The following is a 27,386-nucleotide window of genomic DNA, read 5'->3' on the forward strand; positions in this document are numbered from 1 at the left end:
ACCATATGTATGAAAGTATATGTATGTGTTCTAATCCCATAGAAAGACTCTGGGACACACGACACTATTAACCATGGTAGTTACCCAAGAATAGGATGGGTGGGAAGCAAGGGGGTGGAGAGAGCTTTACTTTCTGCTTTATACTTGTTTGTACTATTTAAATTAAAAAAGTTAAAACCAAGACATGGTTCTTTCATAATTTAAAACAATAGGAGCCATAGGTTTCCTGAAGACATTGTCATTTATGATAATGACCCCTCCTCTTTGAATGACAGATCCCATTTACAGCCCTGCTTACTAATCATTATTTATTTATTTCATAAATCATGTATTCCTTATTCATATTATCTCATTTAATTTTTAATTCAGCCCAGTGAGATGGGCAGAAGAAAAAAAAAACCGTCTCCATTTTTCCATTAACCAAACATCATCTTGAAGAACTGAGGGAATTGCTCAGCTCGGATATACCAGAACCCAAAGGCAGCTTTCTTAGCTCTGTTTTCTCCACAAGGCCCTGCTCTTGGGGGGCTGTGACTCCCAGTGTGTGCTGCCCTGTGGACCGAGGAGCCTTCCTTGTAGAGAGGCTCGTTCCTGCTCTGTCCACCCCACCAGGGAAGCACTGGGGGTCCTGGTTTAAGGAGAACAGGGAGGAGGTAATATCGAGACACGGACATTCTCATTTCAAGAGAGCCGGCCCGGGAGCTCCTCTCAGCTCTCAAGATGTGCCACAGCAAACTTGAATCGGCACTGTGTCCCTTTTATTCTAATGATGTAATACTTAACTGATTGCAAAAAGAGTAAATGTTGTTAAGTAGTTAAAACACAACACACATATAAGTGTGTTAATATTTGTGTATCAGATTATACGTAATTTATAAATACATGTCTTAGCCCATTCAGGCCGCTGTAACAAAAATACCACAGACTGGTTGGCTTAAAGAGCAAACAATTATTTCTCATAGTTCTAGAGCTGGAAGTCCAAGATCAAGGTGCTGACAGATATGGTGTCTGATGAAAGCTCATTTTCCTAGTTCACAGACGGCCTTCTCTCTGTGTCCTCATGTGGAGGAACGGGCAAGGGAGTTCTCTGGGGTTCCTTTTATGAGGACATTAATCCCATTTATGAGGGCTCCATCCACATGACCTAATCACCCAACCTCCTAATACCATCTCCTTGGGATTAACCTCAATTTGGGGGCTCAGCATTCAGTCTGTCACAGTGTTTTCCCCCAGCCCTACCCCTTAAGAGAGAACTCATGATCAATTCAGTCTCCATCTGCCAGTATTTCCCTGTGTATTTAGTACCATTCTTCTTACTTTCCTTTTGGCCTGTCTGTTGAAGAATATAAGTTCCCAACTTCAGAAATTTAATTCATCTCTTATGCCAACTCCTTCTTACTGACATGGGTTCTCCAGTGGACACTTGATTTCCTTCTTGCAAAAATAATCAGTGTTTTTTTGTAGAAAATGTAGAAAGTATGTTTGAGGAAAGAAGAAAAAACAACACACCATAGACAAACACCTATGGTTTCCACATTGCTGAAGCAGAGAGGGGTTGTATACAGTTGCTGAAATGCTCTTTAAAAGTTCCATATGATATGGGGCTACAGGCTTCAGGGCCAGACAGCAAGAATTTGAATCCTGGTGCTTCCACTTACTATCCTTGGGCTTGTTACTTAAATTTCTCTGGAGCTCACTGTCTGCGAAAAGGAAGAGAAGGAGGAGTAACTGAGCTTAGAAAGTACAGAAGAGCCGTGATCTCCTATTTATCCATTCTTGATAATCAGAGTAAAGATATTTGTATATAAAATCACCCACAAGCATATTTGTTCTCACAAATGGTAGATGTGTTACATAAAATAAGGGAAGCAGCGATTTAGTAAGTGAGAAGAATTTTATCTGAGTTCTTTTTTATGTCTTGATGGGTGCAGTAAGGCAAGGGAAGTTGCATGTAGTTATTAAGAACCTACTGTGAGCCAGATACGGGTAAGATTCCTCAAGGGAGGAACAACCTAAGACAGGCACAGTCGCAGGGGGGCCATCAGGTGAGAAATTGGGGATCAACAGAGGTGAGGCTTAGAACCTCACCCCCACTATTTTGAGAGAAATTTTCTGCATCCGTGGATGTATTACTGCCCTTGTCTAGCTTGGATTAACACATAGTCTACAGGCACACACCTGATCATCTACATTTGCTCTCTTACAACACTAAACTATGTTTTCTACCTTTATCTTGCATCTACCTACCACTTCAGCATTTTATTAAAAAAAATAATAATAATAATAAAGGGAGAAATGTGGGATTCACATATAAATCAACTATAAAAATCAAACAAATATTCATATTTGACCTGATTATTTATAGTTCATAATGAGTGATCAAAACCGAAAGTTTCTGTGATGAATGCCCTTGTACTGTTCACCATGTAAGAACTTATTCACTATGTAAGAATTTGTTCACCATGTAAGAACTTGTTTGTTATGCTTCAGAAGATTGGAGACGGATGAGAATTAGGCTTGGGGTGGATTAATGATTGTGCATTGAGCATTGACTCCCCTAAACAGAATTTTATTGTTGTTAACAACCATTTGATCAATAAATACGAGAGATGCCCTCTCAAAAAAAAAAAGAACCCACTGTGTACTTTGGCCCGGTCATAGCCCTCTGGGCACAGAACCTCATGTAATCCCCCCACCTAGGGGATCAGTGCTGTGGCTTTACTGTGTGGGGGATTCTGAGGCAGGGAGAGAGGTTAAGGGACTTGTCCAAAGTGCCTCCCTTGAGGAGCAAGAGCCAGACTTGGGCTGAGAGCAGGCCTCTCTGGTTCCTTCTGTGCTCTGTCTGAAGTGCCATCACTGCCTGTCTTGTTGTGGGGCAGAATTCGATTGGCATGCCCCTCCTCTCTGCAGCGCTGTGCACCTAGGCTCTTGAGGAAGAGCATTTCAGCAGATGGAGAGGTATAATTTATAGAGTCCTGGCTTTAATTAAGGCTCAGGCCCAGAATAAGTCAGAAGGGCCTGTTACCAAATTTTAGTGCAGTATCTCGATTTTAGATTATTTTGAGTAAAACCACAAGAAAGTCTGTATAACTTCCCAGATTTACAAACATGCTCACTCTGCTCCACCCTCTATCTGGGAGACATCCAGGAAGGGGAGGAAGCATAGAGCCAGAGGACCTGATTCTCCACTTACTAGTGGGGACCCCGGCACATGATTCAGAGCCTCTGTTTCCTCTTTGGTGAAATGGGTGTACCTCTCCCACCCTTCAAGGCATCCTCAGTATGGATGATGGTGGCTGGTGGGAAGTCACTGGTCAGCATTAGCTCTTCTGTCCTGCATCTTGCTCATGCTTAGCATGCCCACCATTCTCCACCCCACAGGTGGATGAGGTGACATTCAAAGAATGGAGGTCTCTGGTAGGGTATGCCTGGAGCTGGAAGCAGACACCCACTCCTTGTGCCCTGTCTGAAATTTCTCCACCAGAGCTGTTTTTCCTGCTTGCTATCCCTCCATGGCAGACCATGGCTCTTTGCCAGCCTTAACACAGAAATCTCCAGGGAGCTGAATGGGACAAAGGTAGCCAGACTTTATCAGAGCTTCTGGTGGCTTGTGATGCAGAAACTGCAACACCATGGGAAACTGTGGGACTAGGAAGTCTTGGGCAGAGCCTTTGGGCTGTGCTAAATCCTTGTGAGGGGGAGGAAGATCCAGGAATCTGAGGGCCCTGGGTTCCCAGCGATGGGGCACTAAGGCCACTTCCGCTGAGTGGGGTCAACGTTCCACTCGCGAGAAAGGACTGCGTCGCAAACCTGTTGTGGGGGGTTCCCCAAAGCTGTACAGCCTCTCTGTTTCTCATCCTGCCCCTTCTGGACTTTGCTTCCTGACTTACAGAACCTCTGTTCAAGTCTCTCTACGAGGCACACATTTTTGGCCTTACCTTGTGCTTTGATGCTCTAATTGTCCCCACTTTATGATTCTCTCTCCTCACTGCCTCCTGCTTCCCTGGATCTCACCCTGCAGCCATGCAGGGCTGGAACAGGCATTGAACTTGGGGTCAGGAGACCGGGTGCAAGGCCACTCTGCAACTTACCAGTTTGTGATCCAAGGCAAGGTAAATAACGATGTGGAGCCTCTGTGCCCTTTAAACGACAGCTGTAAAACAAGGTAACAGACACATGAGTGCAGGGGCTCTCTTCCAAGTAGGTGTTCTGAATAAAATTAGGACGTATTGTTTTGCAAAGGCAGAAATGTGGTGGGGGACACTTGCTTCTTAACAACTTCTTAATACCTTTGAGGTATGATTTACATACCATAAACTGCACCTCTTTTGGGTGTACAAGTAATGATCTTCAGTAAATTTGCAGTGTGAAACCATCATCACAATGCAGGTTAGAACATTTCATCACCCGAGTAAGATCTCTGCTGCCTATTTACATTTAATCTCCACCCCCACCTCCAGGAAGCCACTTATCTACTTTCTGCCTTGACATATGAGCCTATTTTGGATGTTGTATATGAAATAGAATTATACAATGTGTGGTCTTTTGTGTCTGGTTTCTCTCACTTAGCATAATGTTTTCAAGGTTCATCCATGTTGTAGCATGTGCACTACCTCATTCCTTTTTGTGGCTAAATAATATTCCAGTGCATGGATGTACCATATGTTGTTTATCTGTCTACCAGTTAATGAACATTTGAGTGGTTTTCAGATTTTAGCTATTATGAATAACCTAGGAGTAGAATTGCTGAGTCTTATGTTTAACTTTTCAAGAAACTGCCAAACCATTTTCCAATGTGGCTCAACCATTTTATACATTCTTACCAACAATATAAGATGGTTCCATTTCTCTACATCCTTGAGGGCACTTGTTATTGTCTCATTTTGATTGTAGCCATCCTTGAGGGTGTACCTCAGGGGGTGTAAAGTAGTATCTCATTGTGGCTTTCATTTTCACCTTAGTGGGGAACACTTCTAAATAAATTTGGGAAACTTTGGGTTAGACAGAGCTATAAGGGTATCTTCATTGTAGCACTTCTTCGAACCTTTAATATTTTAATGAATATTGAGATGCTCTAAGAAGGGCTACAGTATGCAGTCTTTTCTCCAGTGAGGTCCCATTTTGACTTGGGAACTTGGTTTCGTGAAGGATTAGTCTATTTGGGAAATATTAGCCTAGGATAGAAGTCTGGAGACTACTGGCTAAATCCTAGCTGCTGCCTGTTTTTGTAAATAAAGTTTTATTAGAAGATAGCCATACTCGTTCATTTACAAATTGTCTACAGCTGCTTTCACATTGTAAGGATAAAGTTGCATAGCTGGGACAGAGACCATATGCCTTGCAAAGTGAAAAATATTTACTATTGGGACCTTTACAGATGTTTGCTGATCCCTGACCTCGATGACAACCTTTAGATGGGGCGGGGGACTGGCCCTAAGGGTTATGTGTGGGGTCCAAGGAGGCACTTTGTGGGGCTTTGTGTTATTTGGGCTGGTGCTTGTAGGACAGGTAGAATTTTAAAGCTTGGGAGAACTGAGAAGTATATTCCTGCAAAGGGAATACAATGAATCCTGGAAAGTGAACAAGTGCAGGGTTTTTGGGGGGATGTTTTTTTGGGTCCCTGGTTTTTTTGCGTGAATGACACATCGCTGGTCCATCATCTTCCCCAGTAGGGGTAGTGGGGCTGCCTCAGAAATTGAACAGATGTGGCTTTGCTTTCTGCCCCAGCCTTCCCCGGGCATGTTATTTCCCTTGCCACAGTTTCCCATCTGTAGTAATTGCACTCAAGTCAGGGGTAAGAGGGGGAAATGCAGGACATGGCTGTCCTTGTTGTTATTCCCCTTGTATCCCTTGATAGTAAGCTCCCTGAGAGCAGGGTTCCTGCTTTGCTCCTCACTAGAGCTCTGATCCTGCTGGTATTCAGCATGTAGTTCATGCCCAGTAACCTTCTGTAGAAAGAATCCGTGGTGTAAAGGCCTCAGTTTCTTGCCAAGGAGGGTCCTAGCCCTGAGTCTCCAGCTCAGCTGAGGACCTCTGCAGTGGATGCCCAGACGAGGGGAGAGCTGAGGGCCTGTGCTGCTTTCTCCCCAGAGAAGTGAGGGCAGAAACCTGAAAGTAGGGAGATTCTGCATGGGGCAGGGAAGGCACATTTGTTTTGGAGATGGGCCCGTTTTTGTTTGTTTGTTGCTTGGGGAGACCAGAAAGGAGCCCCAAGCAAGGCTATTTATAGCTCAGCCCCTCAGCGCCAGCTTGTAGGGCGGTCTGCGTGTCCCTGGCAGCGCTCCCCTCCATGGCAGGTTAAAGAAAGGTGATGTGTTTGCCGGCTCCGTGCTGGACATGACGATGAGGCCTCCCCAGGCCAGCCGGGCTGGGAGCTATCCCCACACCACCTCTCCCAGGCCCTCTGCTTTTGGGGAGAGGGCCTGCGCCATCTGCTCCATCTCTGCTTTCTCTGGTCGTAACTTCCCTGGATCTGCGAGCTGGAGCATCTGCAAAGGAAGCTCCAGGAGATAAGGCTGTTTCCTTCCCTGCAAACTCAGCCCCTTAGTATATGAGACACCAAGAGGAAAATGGGGGTGATGCCTCAGGAGCAGACTCGGGATTCCAGCCACTTCCTTTAGACTGTGAGGGACGGAGAAGCCTTGAACAGGACATATCCCCTCTCTGGGACCAGTTTCTGGCAAGGCAGTGGGGGTTGTGGGCATCAGAGAACTCTGGCTTCAAGTTCCAGTCTGGGCAGGTTGTTTCACCTCTCAAGGCCTCAGTTTCCCCACCCATAACATGGGTGTGATAATGCTGTCATTTGGGGGACTGAATGTATAAAGATGTAGGGCTCTCAGCTGGTGCCCGCCAGTCTGCCCACCTGCACTGCCAGCCCTTCCCATCCTCTCCTCTCTAAGAGTCTCTTAATCAGGATAGTTTGCTTTTCAACTCATTTCTCTTGGTTTCCCCAATTCTTTACCTCCGGTTTCTGTGGAAATGACGTCTCCACATATGGATTCTTTCCCTGCCGCCATCCCAGGGACTTCTGTCTGCTTCTCTCCTACCTTATTCCTCACTCCTTCCTGGTATTTGGGACTTCCCCTTCCCTCCTGGCTATTTCCCATTAACTATCTTAGTTGCACCAACCTGAAAACCAATCAGATGTAAGTAAAACAGCTCTTGCTGTCTGTGGCCCTTCCAGCTTCCACCATCTCTGACCCATCAGAGCCCAACTGCCCAAACGAGCCACCTCTCCAGGGTCTCACCTCCTGTCTGTTCCCCACCCACACCACTGGCCATCTGAAGTCAGCCCTTGCCTCACCTGCTAGCCCCAGCCCCCCACACCCTCCCTCTCACCCCACTGCCCTGCAGCACTGGGCTGCTGGACTCCTGCCCTTCTGGGATGCCTGTCCCTCTGTCTCTGCCTTCCTAGGCCCCCTTCTCCTGTTGCCCCCTGCCTTTCTGCTCACACTTCTCTGCCTCCTTCAAGGATGCCTCCCTTCTCTCTCTGCCATAAATGTTGGGGTTCTGGGCCTCTGCTGCAGTCCCTGTCCCTCCCCGTCTTCAGCACTCTCCGGCGGCCTCCTGCTCTCCCAGGACCCAGGATGCCCTGATTGCCCAGGGCTCAGGTTGGAAGCTTCTCCCTGCATTTCTTTACTGAGCTTTGCACCCAGAGACCCAGTTGCCTCTGGGCATTACAGCTACCTGGATGTTCTACAAGCACCTCAAAATAATCTTACCTGAAAGATTGACTCTCCACCTCCTCCCCCTCTACCCCACTTGACAATTCACTCCTGCTCAGCTAATAACCCGCTGTCCACCACATATGAACCTGGGTGTCAGCCTAGACTTTCCCTGCTACCCACCACCCCAGGCAGTCACCATGTGCCTCTGCTGTTCTCAAACCCACCCATTCCCCTCCAGAGCCATTCACGTACTGTAGTCCAGACTCTCCTCTTTTATTGTCCAAATTAAAGCAAAAGTCTGCACTGGGCACCCACCCCATTCCACACTTCCTGTCCATTCTCCCCAGAGAGAGTTTTTGGAAACATGCATCTTATGGGGTCTTGCTTTAAGATTTAAGATTCCTCTTGGCTTCCCTCACCCACGGGATGAAGCTCCAGCTCCTCATCAAGGCTCCCAGCCCACCCCTAGCTCACCACCTGGGCCTCATCCTCACCCACACCTCTCACCCTCGCACATGCTGTACTGAGCCAACATTGTGCCTTCCCCTGGGCTCGCAGAGCCTTTGTTCCAGCTTCCTGGCTTTTGCCTCTGGTGGCCATTCTGTCCCAAATGCCCTCCCTCCTCTTTACTAACTTTCTTCCCATCTTTTAGGACCCTCCCCCTACACACCCCTGCATCCCGATATTGGCCAGATGGCTGGTGAGGGTCCCTTGCTTCTCTCCCTTGTCACACCCCTCTCCATGCCCTGCTCCAGTGCCTTCTCCATTAGAACACAAGCTCTTTACAGACCACTAGGCCTAGCACAGTGCCTGGCACACTGAAGACACCTTAATAAGTGTTAGTTGAATAAATCAGTAAATGCATGAGGGCATGTACCATATACTACTTTTATCTCATATGCAGACATGTGAGATAGCTTTGGGGTGTACATTTACACTTTGATTTATAAGAAGAGAGGAAGGCATAGATTTTAGTGTTATGAGGAATCTAGCAGCTAACATTAAGGCTGAACATGTGGGCTCTGGAGCCAGAATACCTGGGTTCAAATCACAGCTGTCTCTTGCTTGTGGTATGACTTTGCGTCATCTACTTAACCTCTCTGCATCTCAGTGTCCCCTTCTTTGAAATGATGATAATAATTGTACCTACCTCAAGGATTATTGGGAGAGTTAGATGAGCTTGAAAACCTATAGAAGGGAGGTGTCATTCCCATTTGACAGATAAAGAAGCTGAGACTCAGAGAAGTGATGTCCCTTATCCAAGGTTACACAGCTGGTGAGCAGAGCTGGGATTTGAACCCCGCCTATCACTGTATGTGTCAAAGGCTGGAGAAACAGGCATTATACCTCCAAGCTCTGAGATTTCTGCCTCTAGGAGGCAATCTCCAGAAATATTCTACTTTTACACCCTGAAAAAGATGCTGCATAAAGAATCTGCTTTTGCACCTAGCTCACAGTGGGCACACACTATTATTCAAGTAAGTGAATCCCTCCAAAGAGCCCTATCTAGTTTTCAACATTTCCCACTCTCTAAACAGTGTTGGGAGGTCTGTGCCTGGGTCCTTTTTGGTCAGGGTATTGGCAGCAAACTCTTCCTTATTCAGACCTTTCTTCTGTCCCAGCACTTCATGGGGGAGGGTCATTAAGAAAGCTTTTTCCCAGGAAGAGCTGTGCCTTCTCCAAATCCCCAGAGTTGAGTGCCCCAGCCCCCATGCTCTCAATGGCTGCTCTTGTGGGTTTCAAAACAACCCCACAGCCCTGCAGGCTGAGAACCTGGCCCCCGAGCCCCCTTTCTTTAGAAACCCAAGGTCCATCGCTAAAGTCAGTGCTGGTGAAACCTAAAGAAAATAGTTAGGGGATGTTTTCAAATAGTGTCTGGTGAAACAAAAGAGCAATTCATCCTGCGTAGCTTTTAGTAATATGCTTCCCATTCTGGGAATTAGATTGTTCCATTAAGTGAGAGGGCACCGAGGCAGGCTGCATGACTCAAAAGTTTGCAGCATCTAAAATGTGGGAGAGAGGGGACCTGAGCCATCCTGCTCCTGGCAGGTCTACCCACTTCTGTCTCCCCCTGTTTCTGTGCCATTTCCAGTTTTTAGATACCCGGTTCAGACATCACCTACATCAACAGGAAGGCGCGTGTGTATGTGTGTATACCCCTGTTAGCTAGGGAACTGTCGTGTTTCTTTTAATGAAAAATACAGAGTCTGGAGTGGACTGGGACAATGTACACCAAGGTCATTTGCATCTTCAGTAGTCTACTTTCTTTCCTGCTCTGGGGTGTCCCTGGGCATTCAGGACACTTTTGGGGGGCAGTTTGTAAGGTGGTAGGTACATATTCCCTATGTGGTTCTCTATGTAGAGACAAGACAGTTGATGGGCACCCTGAAGTTCCTTGCAGAATTCTGGGAGTGGGTGCATCAGAGTATTTCTCTGGGGAGAAAGTCTGTCCCTTTGATAGTTCCCCAAAAGTTCCCTGATGCCTTTCCCAGTTCCACTTCAAAAAAAAAAAAAAAGGTTACAAACTATTCAGGTGGAGTTCATAGGTCATATCTTCATTGCCAGGAAATTTCTTCCATGGTGCTCAAGCCTCACCATGCATAAACAGTCTTTGGGGAAAGGTGGCAAAATGCAGCTTCTTGGGAGTTATTGCAAAGATTTGGACTCAGTGGGACTGAGATGAGATGCGGGAATTTTTGTATTTTTGGTGAGCACCCCACAAGGACCAGGGTCTGGGGGCCTGTTACTCTGTGATGATAATAGATACTCCTGAAGGTCTCGTGTAATAAGGCCTGCAGTTTTTAAATGAACTAAAACCAGAGACTGCTAAGACACAAGAAGTGAGTGAAGTAATCATTGTAATAACTATATGGCTGTCTCCTTTTTTTTCTCAAATAACTGGACTTCTTTTTTGTTCAAATTATCCTAGCAGACGGCAAGAGCCATAATAATGCTTACCTTTTTATCCTCAATATTCATATAGTCCCTGGCACATAGTAGGTGCTCAATAAACATGTATTTAAATGTCAGTTCCAACTTCTGGCTATAGGTCTGAGAGCTGGTTTCCTTTTAAGTAGCCATGGCCACACACAGCCTGATGTTGTTTGGGGACCTGCCTGATTTCTCCGGGCGGGGACTAGGGCTAGAGGGAGCCTGCAGACCAGTGCTAATTGGTGTCATTGAGTAATTAATGCAGAATCAGGCCCTGAACAGATTCCCAGGGAGACAGACACTGAGGAAGGCTTTCATGCTTGGTGGGATGGGAGCTGCTTGCTCAAAGGATGTTCCCAGAGTGCCGAGGCGACTGGCGTGGTCCAGTACGGTTGGTTTGGCAGCCAGAACAAGGTTCATGGAGCAAGTTTGGAAGGGGTTTTTGTTGGTGCCATGGTTCTGCACAATATGGAGCGTGGCGAGTTTGACTTTAAAAAAACACAAACCCCAGACATGGGTTCTAGGAGCCAGGCCTGTGTCAGCTGTGAAGAATTGGTGGGTTCTAAGGGAAGGTATTGGCTCAACAGATCCAGGGGTCCTTTCTCTCCTGTGGCCTGTGCCCTCTGGAACACCCCTGCCCTTAGCATGCTATTTAAAGGTCCTGATGACATTCCTGTTTACCTTTCCTGCCTTTCCCTTCCGATCCCTGTGCTCCAGCACTCCCCAAGCACTCCTTGCTGTTTTTCTGGCCTTTGCTTGTGCCATTCATTTCTTTGACCTAAAACAATCTTTATCCTCCTCCCTCTCCTAGCTAAATTCCATCATCCTTCAAAGTCTGACTCAAATATCACTTCTACAGGAAGTTTTGCCTGCCCACCTGTATCAGTTGGAACAGGTTGGGTTATGCTACAGTAATAAACGCCCTTGACGATCTCAGGAGCTTACAGCAACAACGTGTGTTTCTCAAGTGAGGTCTGCCCAGTGGAAGGCTTACCTAGTCACTCAGGAACTCAGGCTTCTAGAGGTTCCATCCTTGCCCATGCTCTGTCAAGACAGCAGCAGTGAGCAGAAGAGAACAGGGCAAACCATAATACCTGGCTCTGAAAGTTTCTGTCTGAAGTGACACTTGCCATTGACTGAAGCAAGTTCTGTGGCCGCTGTTGAGGTCAGTAGGCTAAGGATGTCTAATTTCCCCTGAGGGCAGGACCTGGAATGTTCATGGACCATCCTGTGGTCTCCCAGCACCCCCAACGTAGGCTAGGTACACATTGGTCTTCCCCAAGCCCCTGAACTTCCTCCATTGCAGCCCATACCATATTTACTGCAAACTGTCTGCTAACTGGTCTTTTCTCTCATGGAGTGAATCCATACAGGCAGGGGGCTGGGTCTTGTTTCTCTCTGAGGCTACCATGCTCAGACCTGGGTTTGGCTCAGAGAAGATGCTTGGTGAATAGTGTGTGGTGGTGGGGGAGGTGGCAAATAAGCAAGTGGGCCCATCCCTGCCCCTCTGCAGCACTAGCTGTGTCCAGGGTGGGAGTGGGTGGGCCATCTTCAGCCCCCATGACTGTCCACCCTCCCTTCTTCAGGCACCGGGTCTTGGCCATCTCAGATGGGATCGAGCACATTGGGAATCTCCGCTGGGAGCTAGCCTTGTGTCTCCTGGCGGCCTGGACCATCTGCTACTTCTGTATCTGGAAGGGGACCAAGTCCACAGGAAAGGTAAGAGGTATATCTTCAAGCAACCAAATGTGTCAGGGGAGGGTGTGAGTTGTCCTTGTTCAAGCTCACAGATGATACAGTTGACACGCAAGGGAGCTCACACTGCAAAGGCAGGCTCTTCAGATGGGAATAAGAGGAACACTAGACTGGTCCACTCAGAACCCCAGAGCTAAAATCCTAGTCTACCACTTACTCGCTACACACATCTGGGCTGTTCAGTTCTACCTTCTGTGCTTTGATTTGCTAATCTGTGAAATAACAAAGCCTTGTCTTTTCTGTCTTCCTGAGCTGAGAGGTGTCCAAGGAAAGGAAGTTGGTGCTTTGACAACCAGGAAGGGCTTAACCACCATCAGGCAGTTTTTTTGCAAGTAAGACATGCACTCAAGGTACCCCACCAACAGATCCCAAGATCTCACCCACCTTGTCTACGGAGGGAAGAACAGCCATTTACATCTTGTTGCATTGCTATATCATCTGCACTACATGGCCTCCAGGCCAGTGGACTGTTGGGGAAGAGAAATGGGGGAGGCAGCCAGCTCTTAATTGCCCTGGCCTAGAAGTTACTGTGGCTCCTCCACTCACAGGCACTCAGCCAGAACCTGGGATACGGCCTCACCTAACAGCAAGGGGGTCTCAGAAATGTAGGGGAGCACAGCTGTCTGTGACTCAAGGATTAATAGAGAGGTTATAAATGTCTATCTCATGCCCAAGCCCATTCATGTGTTGTATTTTTTTTAAAAAAGTGAAGTTAGTTACTAACATTTAAAATTCATATTTCATGTGGAAAAAAGAAATATGATTTTGACATCCCTTGGAAAGTTGAGAGATTTGGCAGCATTGTACCTGCATACCTGCGCAGCAGCCCTTGGCTGAGCTGAGCATCAGCCACCTCCTTCTAGGAATGCTGTGGTTGGCCACAGTCCCCACCATTCCCTATCACCCTGATCCTGTAGCTCAGTGTCAATGCCATTAGTTTCCTCATTTTGCCACTCATTTTTTTTTGTGAAAGAGAGGAAATAAAGTGTTTCTTTTGCTTGGGTCATGTAGACCATGTAACTTTTTGCCTGCCTGCTTCTGGTAGGTGATTGCTCATTAGCTTTATTCTGAGCTATTGGCTGGAGGTAAAACCTCCAAGGATATAGGGACTTAATCTGGATCCTTGAGGAAAAATGGTTTCCTCAGCTCCCACTATGGTAGATGGGATCATGAGGAAACTGCTGAAATATTGGAGGTGGGTGTACCTGCAGGAGGGAAGTTAGGAGGACAGGAAAGAAATGTCCACAAGCCCTGTGCTGTGGGCTATAAAGAAGCAGAGGATGTACTAGAACACAATCACCAATATGCTTGGGGGAGCAGAGACAGTAGAAAAGGATTCATGTCCCTTCAGCCACGATGATTTTGCTGATCTTTGCTTTCTGGATTTTGTATGATAAGGACAATAGGATTTTTCTATTTTTCCAAATCTAAAAATCACCACATTATTGATACACTTCTTCAGATTATGTACACGCTGCTCCCGTCCCCCTTCTCGCTGCCACTTCTGGCAAAAGAGGAGAATGACTAGAGTGGCTGAGAACCAAGGTCTGGAATCAGGATTCCTGTCTCAGGTCTGTTGCTCACCGCCTTGACCTTGGCATACCACTTAACTTCTCTGAGCCTCAATTGCCTCTTCCACACAGTGGGGCTTGATAATTGGGCTTGTGTCATAGGTTGGTGACCAGGATGAAATGCAAGGATGCATATGTAGCCCTTAGCAGTATGTGTAACTGATAGTAAGTGTGCTGAGTAATTTTTTAAGCTTGTCATAAACATACAATGTATTCATTCAAAGTAGTTTCTAAGTATCTACTCTATACCTAGCATTATTCAGTGACTATCTAAAGAGGACTAAAACACAGGGTCCAACCCTACTTAAATAGCATACTTGAAGGTGCTTTGAACCACAAAGGGAAGGGAGGAAGTATCGTGGTTGGCATTATTATTGCATCTGCTATGATAACCAGCTCTTGGGGGTCAATGCCGAGGCCAGCTGGATGAAGGCTGTGTGTGGTTGGGGTGCAGGCTGCCTGGATGAGGTTTTGAGGCATGCATGAGCTTGGGCTGTCCATGTACATGTCTGGACTTGAGCTCTTGGGCCCCAGGTGTGGGCCACAGCAAAATTTGTTTCCCCTCAGCACTCAGGAGGAAGCTCAGTCCCACAGTGGGGCCAGTTGCCACTGGCTGGGCCACTGAGCCTGTGTGTCTGAGAATGCTAATGCAGGAACCAGTTAGAGGCAAGGACCAGGAGGCTACCTTCTTGGAGATTTCAGAAGAGGCGTATGGGGAAGGCAAGGCGGGGACCAGTCCCTCAGAATCTTCTGCTCACTCCACGCTCTGCCAGGAGTTTTTTCATCCAACAGGAGCACATGAAATCCCACAAACTGGGAGATATTGCCTCTGTGTTATAGGTGGAGACCCTGAGGCTGAGAAGTGAAGGAGTCTGGCCACAGTAACTTGGCAACTTTGTTCCTCCACACTGACCCAGTGCTACCCTGACCTTGCCCATCCTTGGACTTGATTAAAACTTAGAACTCTGTGATGTTTTGAGCGATGTCCTTTCCCACATCCTCCCTGAACCTACTTTTTCTCATCTCTAGCAGAAATGGTAAGGAATAATTTTAATAATAGTTGTAATAATATGTGAAAGCAGTAATGGATAATAGTTATTGAATGTGTCATGTGTCCATTTCCATTCAGACCTTGAAACAACCCCATGAGGCAAGGGCCGTCATTTTCTGCATTTTACAGATGAGGAAACTGAGGCTTGGAGGGATCAAGTAACTTGCTCAAGGACCCCCAAGCCAGAAGTGGAGGGCTGAGGTAAACCCCGAGCCTTGGTGACCGCATAGCCCATGCTCCGTGAGTGTACTGTTATGCCTGTCACTGGTGACATGGGTGATTACAAAGGCTGGTTATGAAGAGGCAGTTGATGAGATAGTTAGTACATAGATGCTCAATGGTTGTTGATTGCAGCTGGATCTAAGTGGTGCTTTTAAGGGAAATGCTGAAATCGAATGAACCAATTCTGTATTTTCCTGAAGGCTGAATTTCAAGGGCTCTTCCCTGTGTTCCACTTCCAAGACCAGGGTTGGCATCCAAGATGAGATGTGGTTTGCTGGAGCCGTGAGATTCCTTTGAAACCATCTGGTCCACCCCCACCCTTATTTTATGGATGAGGAAACTGAGGCTCAGAGAGGGGAAGAGACTTGTCTAAGGTCACACAGCTAGTAATGTCAAGTGTTGGGTCAGGAACTAAAGCCCAGTGGCCCAATTCCTCAGCTGCTTATAAATAACAAGGTTCTGTGGGTCCAGTGTGATAGTTTCAGGAGACCAGGAGTTCCTGGATCACCACATGGGCTCTTCAGGAGAGGGGTTGATGCTCTTGTTACTGTTTATTACTCACCTTACCTTGGGCATGAGCCCAGTGTCCAAAGGATTTTTACGTTCTGTACAGAAACAGCTAAAAATAAACACGAGGTCACCTGAGTCTTCCTGAGCAGGCAGACATTACCCATGCCTCTTGCCTGTGAGGCCCTGGCCAGAGCTGCTCTCAGGAGGCTGTTCAAGGAAGAAGAACCCTGTCTTCCTGCTCTTGTCCAGGCCACAGTCAGTTCCAACCCACTTCCTCAGACCTCAGCAGCAATTTCTGAAATTTAATTAACTGGAGGTAAAAGTTTTAGGCCCCATCCCGTGCAAGGAAAAAACTATAACCCCAACTTTGACTCAATTCAAGGAGCACATCCCTGTTGCTGCAGGCAGGCATTGCAGGCTCAGCCTTTCACAGGTGGTTGTCTAAGCAGGGATTTTCGCATCACATTTGAGGCCATGACCAGGCCACAGGTGAAGGCCCGGCGGTGATCTCAGCGGCCAGCACATGGGCCCTGAGGCTGCCCTGGCTTTGATGTCTCCCCCAGGTGCACCTCCACAGGTGTCCTTCAGGTGCATCCTTTCCTGAGCCCTCCTCAGGTTCTCTACAATCTTCAGACATCCCAGAGACTGGCTTTCAGGATCTTCCCAGAATCAGTGCCAGCCATCTCTACTATCCGAGGAAGCTGCTCTGGCCTGGTAGAACAAGGCTCTGGTTTCAGTGCCACATACCTGTTGCTTAATAAACATTCACGGACTGAATGAATTCCAAGTGTGCCTGGGGCTCCCTACAAGGTGCTGGGATACAGTGGAGAGGACAATGGACAGTCTTGTCCCCACAGAGTGTACAGCCTAGTAGGGCAGTACAAATAGTAAACAATTGTAGTTCAGTGGATTCATTCAAGCACTAAAGAATAGAACAGTTAGAGAATCAGATCCTACAAACATGGGGATTTTAATGGGTGAGAACTGGCTCTGGAATATTGGAAGATAGCAAGTCAGAACTGGGAGGTGTCTTGGTTTGTAGGTCCAAACTCTGTTTTATAAATAAGGATGTGGAGGCCCAGAGGGGTTGCAAGGTTTGCCTGAGGCCACAGTGCTTGGAAGGAGCAGAGCTGAAAATCAAACCCGGGTCTGTCTGCCTTCCCTAAGCTTGGTCCTCATCTGTTCTAATACCTCGAGCTGGGAGTTCATGTTGAGGTTCAATGTGAACACGTTGATCATAATTCTGAACACCCAGTAGGTGCCCAGAAGGTTGATTGTTTCCCTGCACCAGTGCAATAGCTGTAGTTTTAGTTCTGTATAGTTATTTTTCCCCTATTTAAACACAATTGGAGATTCCCTAAGTCTGCATTATAAATAATTTTAAAAAACCTTTCTCTATTAAATATTAAGTCCTAAGAAAATGTAGAATTCTGAAACATTTGCTTTCTTCAGGAGGAAATTTCCTGGCTGTTCATAACTTGTCATCTGCTGGCTGATAAACAATTTCACTCTGGGTGATTGGAACATGGATAATTGGAATCAAGTGGCCAGAACATGGAGACATCTTTGTGATTTTCCTGTGTGCTTGGTTTTGTTTGTCTGTTTTTAAAGATTGTATTTTTAAGAGCAATTATAGGTTCAAAGCAAAATTGAGCAGAAAGTACAGAGAGTTCCCACATATCCCCTTCCCCCCAACATGCACAGCCTCCCTCATTATCAGCATACCCCCTCCCCACACACAGAGTGGTACATTTGTTACAATCATTGAACCTACATGACATATGATAATCACCCAGAGTTTGGGTGTTGCACATTCTGTGGGTTTTGACAAATGTATAATGACATATATCTGCCAATACAGTATCACACCAATAGTTTCACTGCCCTAAAAATCCTCTGTGCTCTGCCTAGTCATCTTCCCACTTCCCCAGCTCCTGGAAACTACTGATCTTTTTACAGTCTCAATAGTTTTTATTTTTCCAGACTGTCATATCATTGCAATCATACAGTAACCATTTCAGAACAGCTTCTTTTATTTAGTAATTTACATTTAAGTTTTTCATGGCTTGATAGCTAATTTCTTTCTATCACTGAATGATACTCCATTTTCTGAATGTACCACAGTTTATCCACTTACTTACTGATAGACATCTTGGGTACTTTCAAGTTTGGCAATTATGTATAAAGTATGCCATCAACATTAATGTCCAGATTTTTGTGTGGACATAGGTTTTCAGTTCCTTTGGATAAGTACCAAGAAGTGTAATTGCTGGGTTGTATGTTAACAGTATGTTTAGTTTGTAAGAAACCCCCAAGCTGTCTTCCAAAGTGGCTGTGCCATTTTGCATTCCCACCAGCACCTGTTGCTCTGCATCCTTGTCAGCATTTGGAGTTGTCCGTGTTCCGGATTTTGGCCATTCTAATAGGTGTGTAGTGGTATCTCATTGTTTTCATTTTCATTTCCCTGCTGACGGATGGTGTGGAGCATCTTTTCTTACGTCCATTTGCCATCACATATCTTCTTTGATGAGATGTCTGTTAAGGTCTTCTACCCATTTTGTAATTGGATTATGTTTTTCTTTATTGTTGGGTTTTAAGTGTTCTTTGTGTATTTGGGATAACAGTCCTTTATGAGACATGTCTTTGGCAAACATTGTTTTCCCAGCCTATGGCTTGTCTTCTCATTCTCTTGACCTTGTCTTTCACAGAGCAGAAGTTTTTTGTGAAATCCATCCTATCAACTATTCCTTTCATAGATCTTGCCTTTGGTGTTGTATCTAAAAAGTCATCACCATACCCAACATCACATAGGTTTTCTCCTATGTTATGTTCTAAGAGTTTTATAGTTTTGTGTCTTACATTTCAGTGTTTGTGATCCATTTTGAGTTAATTTTTATAAAGGATGTAAGATCTATGTCTAGATTCTTTTTTTTTTTTGCATGTAGATGTCTATTTGTCACTCTGTCCTTCTGTTTTTATTCATCAACCAAATTCATCATGCCTATGCCTGCCATCAGCTTCTCCATCTAGTCTCATAAGCCTGAAACCACTAGGTAGTCTTTGACTTTCCCCTTTCATCTGGGTATTGCCCACATCTACTTTTATAGTCACCCTGGAAAACACCCTGTCCTCTCCATATCTGCTGTCCACTCACCCGCCCACACAATCTGCAAGTACTGAGCCCTCAGTAACTCCCCGGTACCTATAGAATGAAAATTACTCATAGAATATTTCCTATTTATATAAACATATTGCTGACATGCAGAATGACATAGATGAAACGTTTTGTGTTTGAAGACTGAAAAAAACTAGTCATTACTGTATATCCTGCTTTTGTGGTTTTGTTAGAACATGGTCTAATCCAACAATCAGCCAATTGTGGGTTTAGTGCCAAATCCAGCCCACAGCCTTTTTTATAAATAAAGTTTTATTGGAATACAGCCACATCCATTCCTTCACACATTATCTATGACTGGTGTTTTGCTACTACAGTGGCAGGGTTGATTGGTTGCAACAGAGACCACATGACCCACACCATCTAAAATACTCACTATTCTGGTCCTTCACACAAAAAAGTTTGTGATACTATAATCTGTTAAACTAATCCATGCAGATTATTTGTCATTTAACAAGAAACTAGCATGTGAACTAGCATGGAGAGTTCCAAACACTGAACAACCAGAGGGATGGTTTGCCGTAGACAGAGCTTTTCCAAAGGATCCTGAACATCTCACCCCATCCTTTTGAGCCCCCGAATGTGCTGCTTCTTGTACCCAAGTGCTCACTTGCTGCGGATGTTGCTCATTCACAGATTCAGTGTGTATTACACACCTACTATGTGCCAGGAATGAAGCTAGGGGCTCTTTTCAGTGGCGAGTGAACCACAGAAGTTCTGTAGGTGCAAGAAAGAAGAATGACATCAGGGAACTCTCCGAGGGTCAGAGAAGGCTTCCCCAGGAGGGCTCTGCATTGGCAATGGGAAGGTGGGAAGAGATGGGCAGGTGCACTGCTCATACAGAGTTCTAAAGTCCTGGTAAATTTGATATGTGAAGCAAGTTGGGGCCCAGACAGAGTGGATGATGGCATGAGATGAGGCAGGGGAAATGCACAGGGGTCAGACCTCACAGGCCATGGTGAAAGTGTGGATTTTATTCTCAGTGCAATGGAGTGCCACTGAGAGTTGTTCGACAGGGGTAGCATGATTTGATTTTCATTAGTAGCCTCCTCTGTCTGCTCATTGTGAATGGGTGCCCCGGGTCAGACAGGCTGTGGCAGCCCTGCTAGCGGGCAGCCAGGGCAGAGGTGACCACAGAATGGAGAGAAGCAGCTGGATCAGACACCTTTTGGTGTGGTGTCCTTGTTCTGCAGGGCAGATGCTGCAGGGGTTTGACACCTTGCTGTCCTTTGACTTTTGAATGGAGGTGGCTTGCCCAGTGCCTGGGTACTGTGTCCTCTACAGCCAGCCATCCCTGCCCACCCAGGAGTCAGAGTCCCCTCGTGCTGCCGCCACTCTCTCCCCAGCTGGCTCCTGTCCTTTGCTCTCTCCCCTGCCTGGTTCCTTCTTCTGTCCTCCTCGCATTGAATGATTTATGGATTTTTCCTCCTCATTTCCTGGTCTCCAGGAGCAGTAGCTGGGAGGGAAGGGCGCTGCAAAAACAACTCTGGTCCCTTCCCTGCCTCCTCCTATTGGTACTTTAAAGGAAGCTGCAGGATTAGCTGGGATTTTAAGAAGAATCCTGCCTTTTCACTGCTTCGGGGCTCTGTTTTTATTCTTTTCAGAGCTCCAGGACACTAAGGCAGGAAAAAAGAAAACACACACAGACAGACATACACAGACACAGCAGCAAATAGCCTTGAATTGGTTTTTTTTTTCTCTCCCTTCCTTCATTCACCAACAAATAGAGGAGTTGGAGGTGGCGCAAGGACTCTTAAACAGCCGGTTTCATGTTTGCATGATGATAATAGTAAAGCAAACGATTAAGTGGCCCTTTTTCGAGCCAGACCTTGTTCCAAAGCCCTTAACTACATTAACCCACTGAGTCCTCAAAATAACCCTTTGAGAAAGATAGGCTTATTAATGCCCATTTCACAGATGAGAAAACCAAGTCTCACAGGGCTTAAGCTGCTTGCCCTAAGATCAGAATCCATCTGGGTGAGGGAGGGTAGGGTGAGCCCCCTGGCAGGTGAGGGCCTCTACTCCTGCCAGCCTGGCCTGTAGCTGCCAGACAGAGATGCAGCCTGAAGGGGCCAGGGGAGGCTCCTCCCTCGAGTGTATGCCTTTTTTTCCCTCCCCCATCCACCACCAAGGCTGGTTGGAGCTGCCAGCGGGGAAACATCAGGAGCCCCACACACAAAATGTATTCTTCAGGAGCACCCTCTAAAGTGGCTAATGGATTCAATGAGGCATAAAGCTGGGGTGAAAGGGGCAGGGGAATACAAGGGAAAGATGTGTGAAAGGGAAGAGAACAGGTCCAGGAAAGGAACTGGGCAGTGCTGTCTCTGGGCCCTCAAGTGGCCTTTGTTGCAGCCTGAAGCTAGCAGGGACGGTGTTGGTGGTAGGGCTCTCCCAGTGGCCGGCCGATGTCGGCATTCAGAGAGGAAACTAGAGCGTTCATGAGATGCATGCAGAGAGCCCCACGGCCACGCAGGGATCCTGGCCCTCGGTCCCCAGAACCCAAGGACACCCGACGGAGCTGCGGCCGAGCGGCCTTTGTGCGGAGTTGGGAGTGCTTCTCACACAACTGTAGTTCGGGGAGAGCCGTAGATTGTCACATTAAGTCAAAAGATTTTAGCATCTTGATTCAGCCCTTTCTTTGGCCTTGAATGACAGCGCTTCACCTTTCACGGGAACCCTGGCAGCAAGAAAGTTGGAAAGGAGGGAAGCTTTGCGACTCAGTAATACCGTCTTTATTAAAACACAAAGGCCCCCCGAAGTCTGAGGGGTTGGTGGGAGGGGTTCTGCAGAGCTGGCCGCCTCCTGAGAAAGCCTGTAGGAGCATTCAGAGGGCCCCTGGCTGTTAACCCTTAGGGAGCACCCCCGGGGGCCTGGCTCTGTGTTGAGCCGGCCACGTGCGTGGGTCTCCCTGGGAAACAGGAACCCGCCCTCCCATATGGTAGGCACAGAAGAGTCAAAGTGGCCTTGCTCTTAACATGGGACCATACACAGTGCTGTTGGAAAAGAGAACTGGAAGCGAGTGAGGTATTTATTTTGTGCCTCCTGAATATTAGCACTGTGCCAGGCACCTGGGTGGGGGAGTTTCAAAGAATTGATAGCTGTGTATCCTGCCCTCAAGAATCAGGCAGAGACAGAGATAGCAATGAAAAGGAATTGGTTGAACCACCTTTGGAGTCAAGAGTCCTGCCCCACTACTTGCCAACTGTGTGATTTAGGGCAGGCAGTTATGACCTTCTCTACAAGTACCTGTCATTTCATGTCTCTGGGCCTCAGTTTTCCCTTCTGTCAAAATTGGCAAAACAAGTGCAGTGACAAGTGGGGTTGCTGGTGAGAGAATGATTGCACTGGGGGTCTTGGCAGCCAGCATGTGCTGGAGGAGGGAGGAGGACATGGGGTCAGCATGTCCAGGTGGCTCCAGGCAGGGGTGATGTGGTGGGAACAGCGATGAGCAAAGACCCAAAGGGGCACTTGGGGGAACAGTGAGAGATGACATGAGCATAAGCAGACTGCTGACTGGATGGCTAAGTTGGGGGCTGGCAAGTTACAGAGGTCCCACTTGCCGTCAGCCTGGAGGCAGTTGGCCAGTTCACTCCAGTGCAGTTGGAATTGATGGGGAGCCACCGTCTTCCTGCAGAGTACCTGCTAAACTCCTCATTCCTGCCCAATCATGTTGCCACCTGCATCCATTTAACATCCAACCAGAGCCAGAAGGAGATTCAGTGCAAGGAGTTGGTAATTGTGGGGGCTGGCTGGGCAGGAGTGAAATCTACGGGCAGGCTGTCAGGAAAGGCAGGCTGGAACTGTCCAGCAGGAGACAGTGCTGCTGGTCACAGGCAGAAGTTCTTCATTAGGGAAGCCTCAGGGCTTTTCTACTGATTGAATCAGGCCCACGCAGATCATCTAGGATAATCTCCCTCACTTAAAGTCAACTGATTATGGACCTTAATGGCATCTACAAAACACCTTCACAGCAATGACTAGATTAGTATTTGAATAACTGGGGACTGTATACTTGTGCCTTACAGAGTCTACCCAGCACCCCTATCCAGGTGTGCCCTATCTATACCTGGATGGTGACGCTGACAGCTGCTCTACTGTATGCCCTGCCCGGGCCATTTGTCTACCACTGCTAGACCCAACTCCCTTAGTTATGGCCTTCTTGTATAACCTCCCCTCTGAATTTTGCAGTAGCTCTTATTTCATACAGCACCTACTCTGATTTTTTAAATATCGCTCACACAATTGTGTAACAACAGCTATTTCAAAGTGAAAGAATTGTCTCCCCAAACTGCTCACAGGTTGCCCTCTGATCCTTATACATATAACCTTGATATAATTTAATATTTTGTCTTTTTCTTCAGATAGCCCATCACAAAGCATTTTCACTTTGCCAAAAGGCTGGCTTTTCAATTCTGCTGAGTAAATATCCCATGACTGTTGGACTTTTAGGATACTTACCATTTTTCCACATCATTGGAAATGCTAGGGCAAATACTTTATTCATAAGATTCTCCTTCCTTAGGGGAGATCATTTTATTAGGAAGGTTAAATGGTGTGAAACCTCTGCCAAATGGCTTGTCTTATCCGCCATAAAGTCTTTGTCCACTACCTGCCTCCCCCAACAAGGCTGGTCCCCCACCATCTCTCTTCTCATACCTGGATGCCTTCCCTCCTCTCTGACATTCTGCTCACAGTTAAAGGCCCAGCTCAGATCCAATCCTGGCATTTGGGAGATGTTAGGTTTGGGTGGAGGAGATTTAAGTCCCTCAGACCTGCTCCCTGGCCCCCTCCTCCTCACCATCCTCTCCAGTGTCTACCTGCAGGGTGATGGGCATTTAGCCTTCTTCTGTATCTTGCTCCCTTGTCCACTCTTTTCCTGCCCCACCCTGCTGTCTCTTGCTCCTCCAAGAAGCCTTTGCTGACCCCTTCCACCCTCAATGTTCTTGGCCTTCTTTTAACTCCTCCAGTGGCTCTTGCTGACAGCAGCATTCAGGGTCCTGAGTTTGCCTCTAATTGTCTCCTAAGGAGATTTCTGACTCCATGAGACAAATATTTATTAAGCATGTCCTGTCCCCCAGACGGCAGATATCAACTCTAAACAAGTTTAGAGGCTGGAGTCTAGGTAGACAAGTAAACAGGCAGTTACAAAATATTCCTGTACTGGAGAAAAACAGGGGCCTAGGAAAGCAGAGGCATCCAAGCTGGATGGTTATTAATTACCAGAAGGCAGAGGAGAATGGGAATTTCAGGGTAAAGGCCAGACCACTAGGTTGCATTGTTTTTTCTCCCTCCTCTTTCCCTTTTTCCTTCCCTCTCTCCCTTCTTCCTTCTATATGCTACATGAGCATCCATTGCATGCCAAGAGCTCTTATTTCTTAATCCCTCGGGTAGGAAACCCATGGTAGGGATACCAGCACACATGGTAGTTGCTGGAAGCCAGCACTAGTTGGTTGACTCAATCAGTCTGCAAGTATGTGGTGCCTGTCACGTGCTGGGCCCTGTTTGATTGAGGTGAAAGTTCCAGAGCATATCCTGGCAGTCACACAACCAAGTCCTCTTCCCCCACCCCCACAGTGGCTAAGGAAATAGCAAAGGGGAAACTTGTCTTGGGGAAGAAGAGTAAAAATGTACCACTCAGTGGCTCAAGTTGATAGGAATTGTGTGTGACCCCAAGTGTATAGCTATAGGTATGAGATCCTTGTGTGAGGATGAGCAGCAAGTGAAGGGCCATCACAGATCCAGGGGGAGTGCAGGGAGATGAGGAGGGGGTCACTGAAACTATGGAGGCAGACCAACCCAAGTTTAAAGGTTGGGTCTTTCTTCCCCCTAAGTTAAGGAAACTTCATTTACTGAGCACCTACTATGTACCCAACATTGGACTGGGCACTAAATATTCATTATTTAATTCCATCTTCACAGTGCTCTTTCAGGTAAGTGTTAGCAAAACCCCCCGATAAATGAAGGTGCTGAGGCCCAGAGAGGTAAGCAGTGTGCACAGGGTCACACAACCAGTGGTGGAATCAGGATCCGAGCCCAGGTCTGCCAGGGTATCAAACGTGGCAGAACACATCTTCCCACTGTGTTCTTCCCAGCCCTTAGTAAGCATTGGCTCCTTCCTCATCTAGGTGAACATTCACTCACCCACCCATGCCCAGTGCCATTGGTGGGTGACACAGAGGTAGATAGGTACAAGAGGGCAGGGCCAGGCAGACATGGGTTTGAAACACAGCTCTGCCTCCGGGGTGACCTTGGACAGGGGCCTTTCTTTACCTCTCAGCTATTTCCTCAATCTTCACGGGGACAATAAGTGCAACCATCTCAGTGGCTCAAGTGAGGAGATGCATGTCCTCACCTGACGCTGGTCTCACAGTAAACACACAAATCCCTATTGTTTTTATTTGATTGCTCATAATTTTTATAAATCTATTTTCTAACTTACAAGAGTTCTCAGCCCAATGAGGAAGTAAGATTGGATTCACTCCCTTGAAGATAATGAACCTGATTTTGTAGTGTAGATTCACTGTCAAATAAAGGCACAGTCAGTGCTGGTATGAAGTGTGGATAAGGAAGTTCCTGTGGCCCAGAGTGGTCTGCAAAGACCTCCTGGGAGAGGTGGGACATGAGCCTCACTCTGAAGGATGGCCAAGTGGAGGCCTAAGTCAGGCCTTCCAGGGGAGAAGAGTAAGGAAAGGGAGAGTCAAGCGTGGCCTTGAAGGTCGGGAAGCCATAGGCTAGGCCAGATTTCAGGGTACGGGGAGCCCATGTGTCAGTCTAAGGCCCTGTGGGCAATGGGGAGCCATTGAGGGTTCTTGAGCAGGGGGTGTATTTTGGGAAAGTGGAGAGGGCACTGACCAGCCTCACATTGTGCTCTATGACATGGCAGCAGCTATCTTCTTTCTTGTTTGACAATGCCCCCCCATATGTAATGAATTAGAACCCCCAGTGAGAACACTGAAGCAGAATTTAATTCCCACTGCAGAAGCCACACAGCATCTTTATCCTGAATGACAAGTATGTTGTGTCACAGCTATGATTGCCCCAGGATACTGACAATCACACTATCAGCTTCAGTAAGCAAGTGCTTACTCCATGCCAGCCCTGGCCCTGGGGCCTCTACCAGCCCCCAGTGGAGCTTAAGCCACTCACAGACCCAACCCCTTGTTTAGGAAGAGGATCTGTAACACCGCCTTTATACCCTGAAATTCAGTTCATAAATAAGCTGCCACCCAGATCAGCTGAGAAAATTGATAGAATACCCCAGCTGTATTTTAAAGGAAAACCAAAAAAGCAAGCAGTTTGTAATAAAACGTGTTCAATATGTAAAGGCTCCGGCGCACCACAAACATAACAGAGTGTCATGTATTAGTACCAATCTGGATGTAAGGAAAAACAGCCAAGTTTTCATTCAATATTGTCCAAACTTTTTCTCTAGGGTTTACATCTTTAAATAAGAGCTAACCACACGCATTATTAGACAATCATCTCAAATGCTACAGCTATAAATGTGGACTGATAAGACCATGTTCCTTTGGCCACTTGGGTCCCACTAGTGACATTGCCATTAGTGACATGTTTTCTGAAATGGTGAATAATGTTTGGTGCACTATTGAATAAAAGAGAATACATCTTCAGTCAATTTACATGGTCATTGCATTTCTGAAAAGTTCAATTTGTATTAAAATGAGGTAAAATATACTTTGACTTGTAAAACAGAGTTAGTGTCTAGGCTTAATCATTGTAAATAGCCCTCCCCGCCACACACAAACACACATGAATGTCTGGTGGCACGTTTTAGAAATCATGAGAAATAGGGCAGTTTTTTGTTGTATGGGGACTGTCTCATGCATTTCAGGGTTTCCTAGCCCTTGGTCATTAAAAGCTGCACCTCAATCTTTGGGATGACCTGAAATGGCCCCACACATCTCCAGATCATCCCTTAGAGGACAGCACTGCTTTTGTGGCAACCACCAACTGGCCTTACATTGTTTAACCTTCACAACAATCCTTTGAAGTAGGTGTTTTCATCCCCACTTTATGGATGTGCTCACTGAGGCACAGAGACATGCTGCCACCAGCTCAAAGTGACAGAGCTTGGACTGGAACCCACTGTTATTCTGCCTCACTGTAGGATTTAATGCCTCATTCATGTTTTACGAAACTGTGTGCCTTAAGATTAATTCAACATGCACTCACTAAACATCTGCTGGATTACAGATCCACTGGTAAGGCCTGGGGGCACAGAGGCAAATATCTAAGGTGTGGTCCCTGTATAACCTGAGATGCTCAAGAGAGAGACAGAGGGGAAGAGAACATGGCTCAGGAAAGGAATGGGAAGAACTTCACTGTGGCCAGAGGGCATAGTCCTTGTGCAGGAATGGAGAGAGACAGGCTGGGTTGGTAAGCAGGGTAGTTGATGAAGGGCTCGTGAGCCTAGGAAGGTGAAAGCAATGGGGAGTCCCCAAAGGGCTTAAAGCAGAGGGTTGACAAGATCAGGCTTCCTTTCT

General features: G+C 46.7%; 1 protein-coding gene across 1 annotated transcript in view; it reads left to right on the forward strand.

Moving 5' to 3' along the window:
- The window catches only part of SLC6A11 (solute carrier family 6 member 11), a 122,859-nt gene that overhangs the window by 13,456 nt on the left and 82,017 nt on the right, over positions 1-27,386 (forward strand). The window contains exon 5 of the mRNA XM_017678281.3: positions 12,185-12,317. Coding sequence (XP_017533770.2) covers positions 12,185-12,317 — 133 coding nt within the window. The remainder of the gene's footprint in view (positions 1-12,184; positions 12,318-27,386) is intronic.

The sequence above is a fragment of the Manis javanica genome, chromosome 3, assembly GCF_040802235.1.
Source record: "Manis javanica isolate MJ-LG chromosome 3, MJ_LKY, whole genome shotgun sequence".
Taxonomy (NCBI): Eukaryota; Metazoa; Chordata; class Mammalia; order Pholidota; family Manidae; genus Manis; species Manis javanica.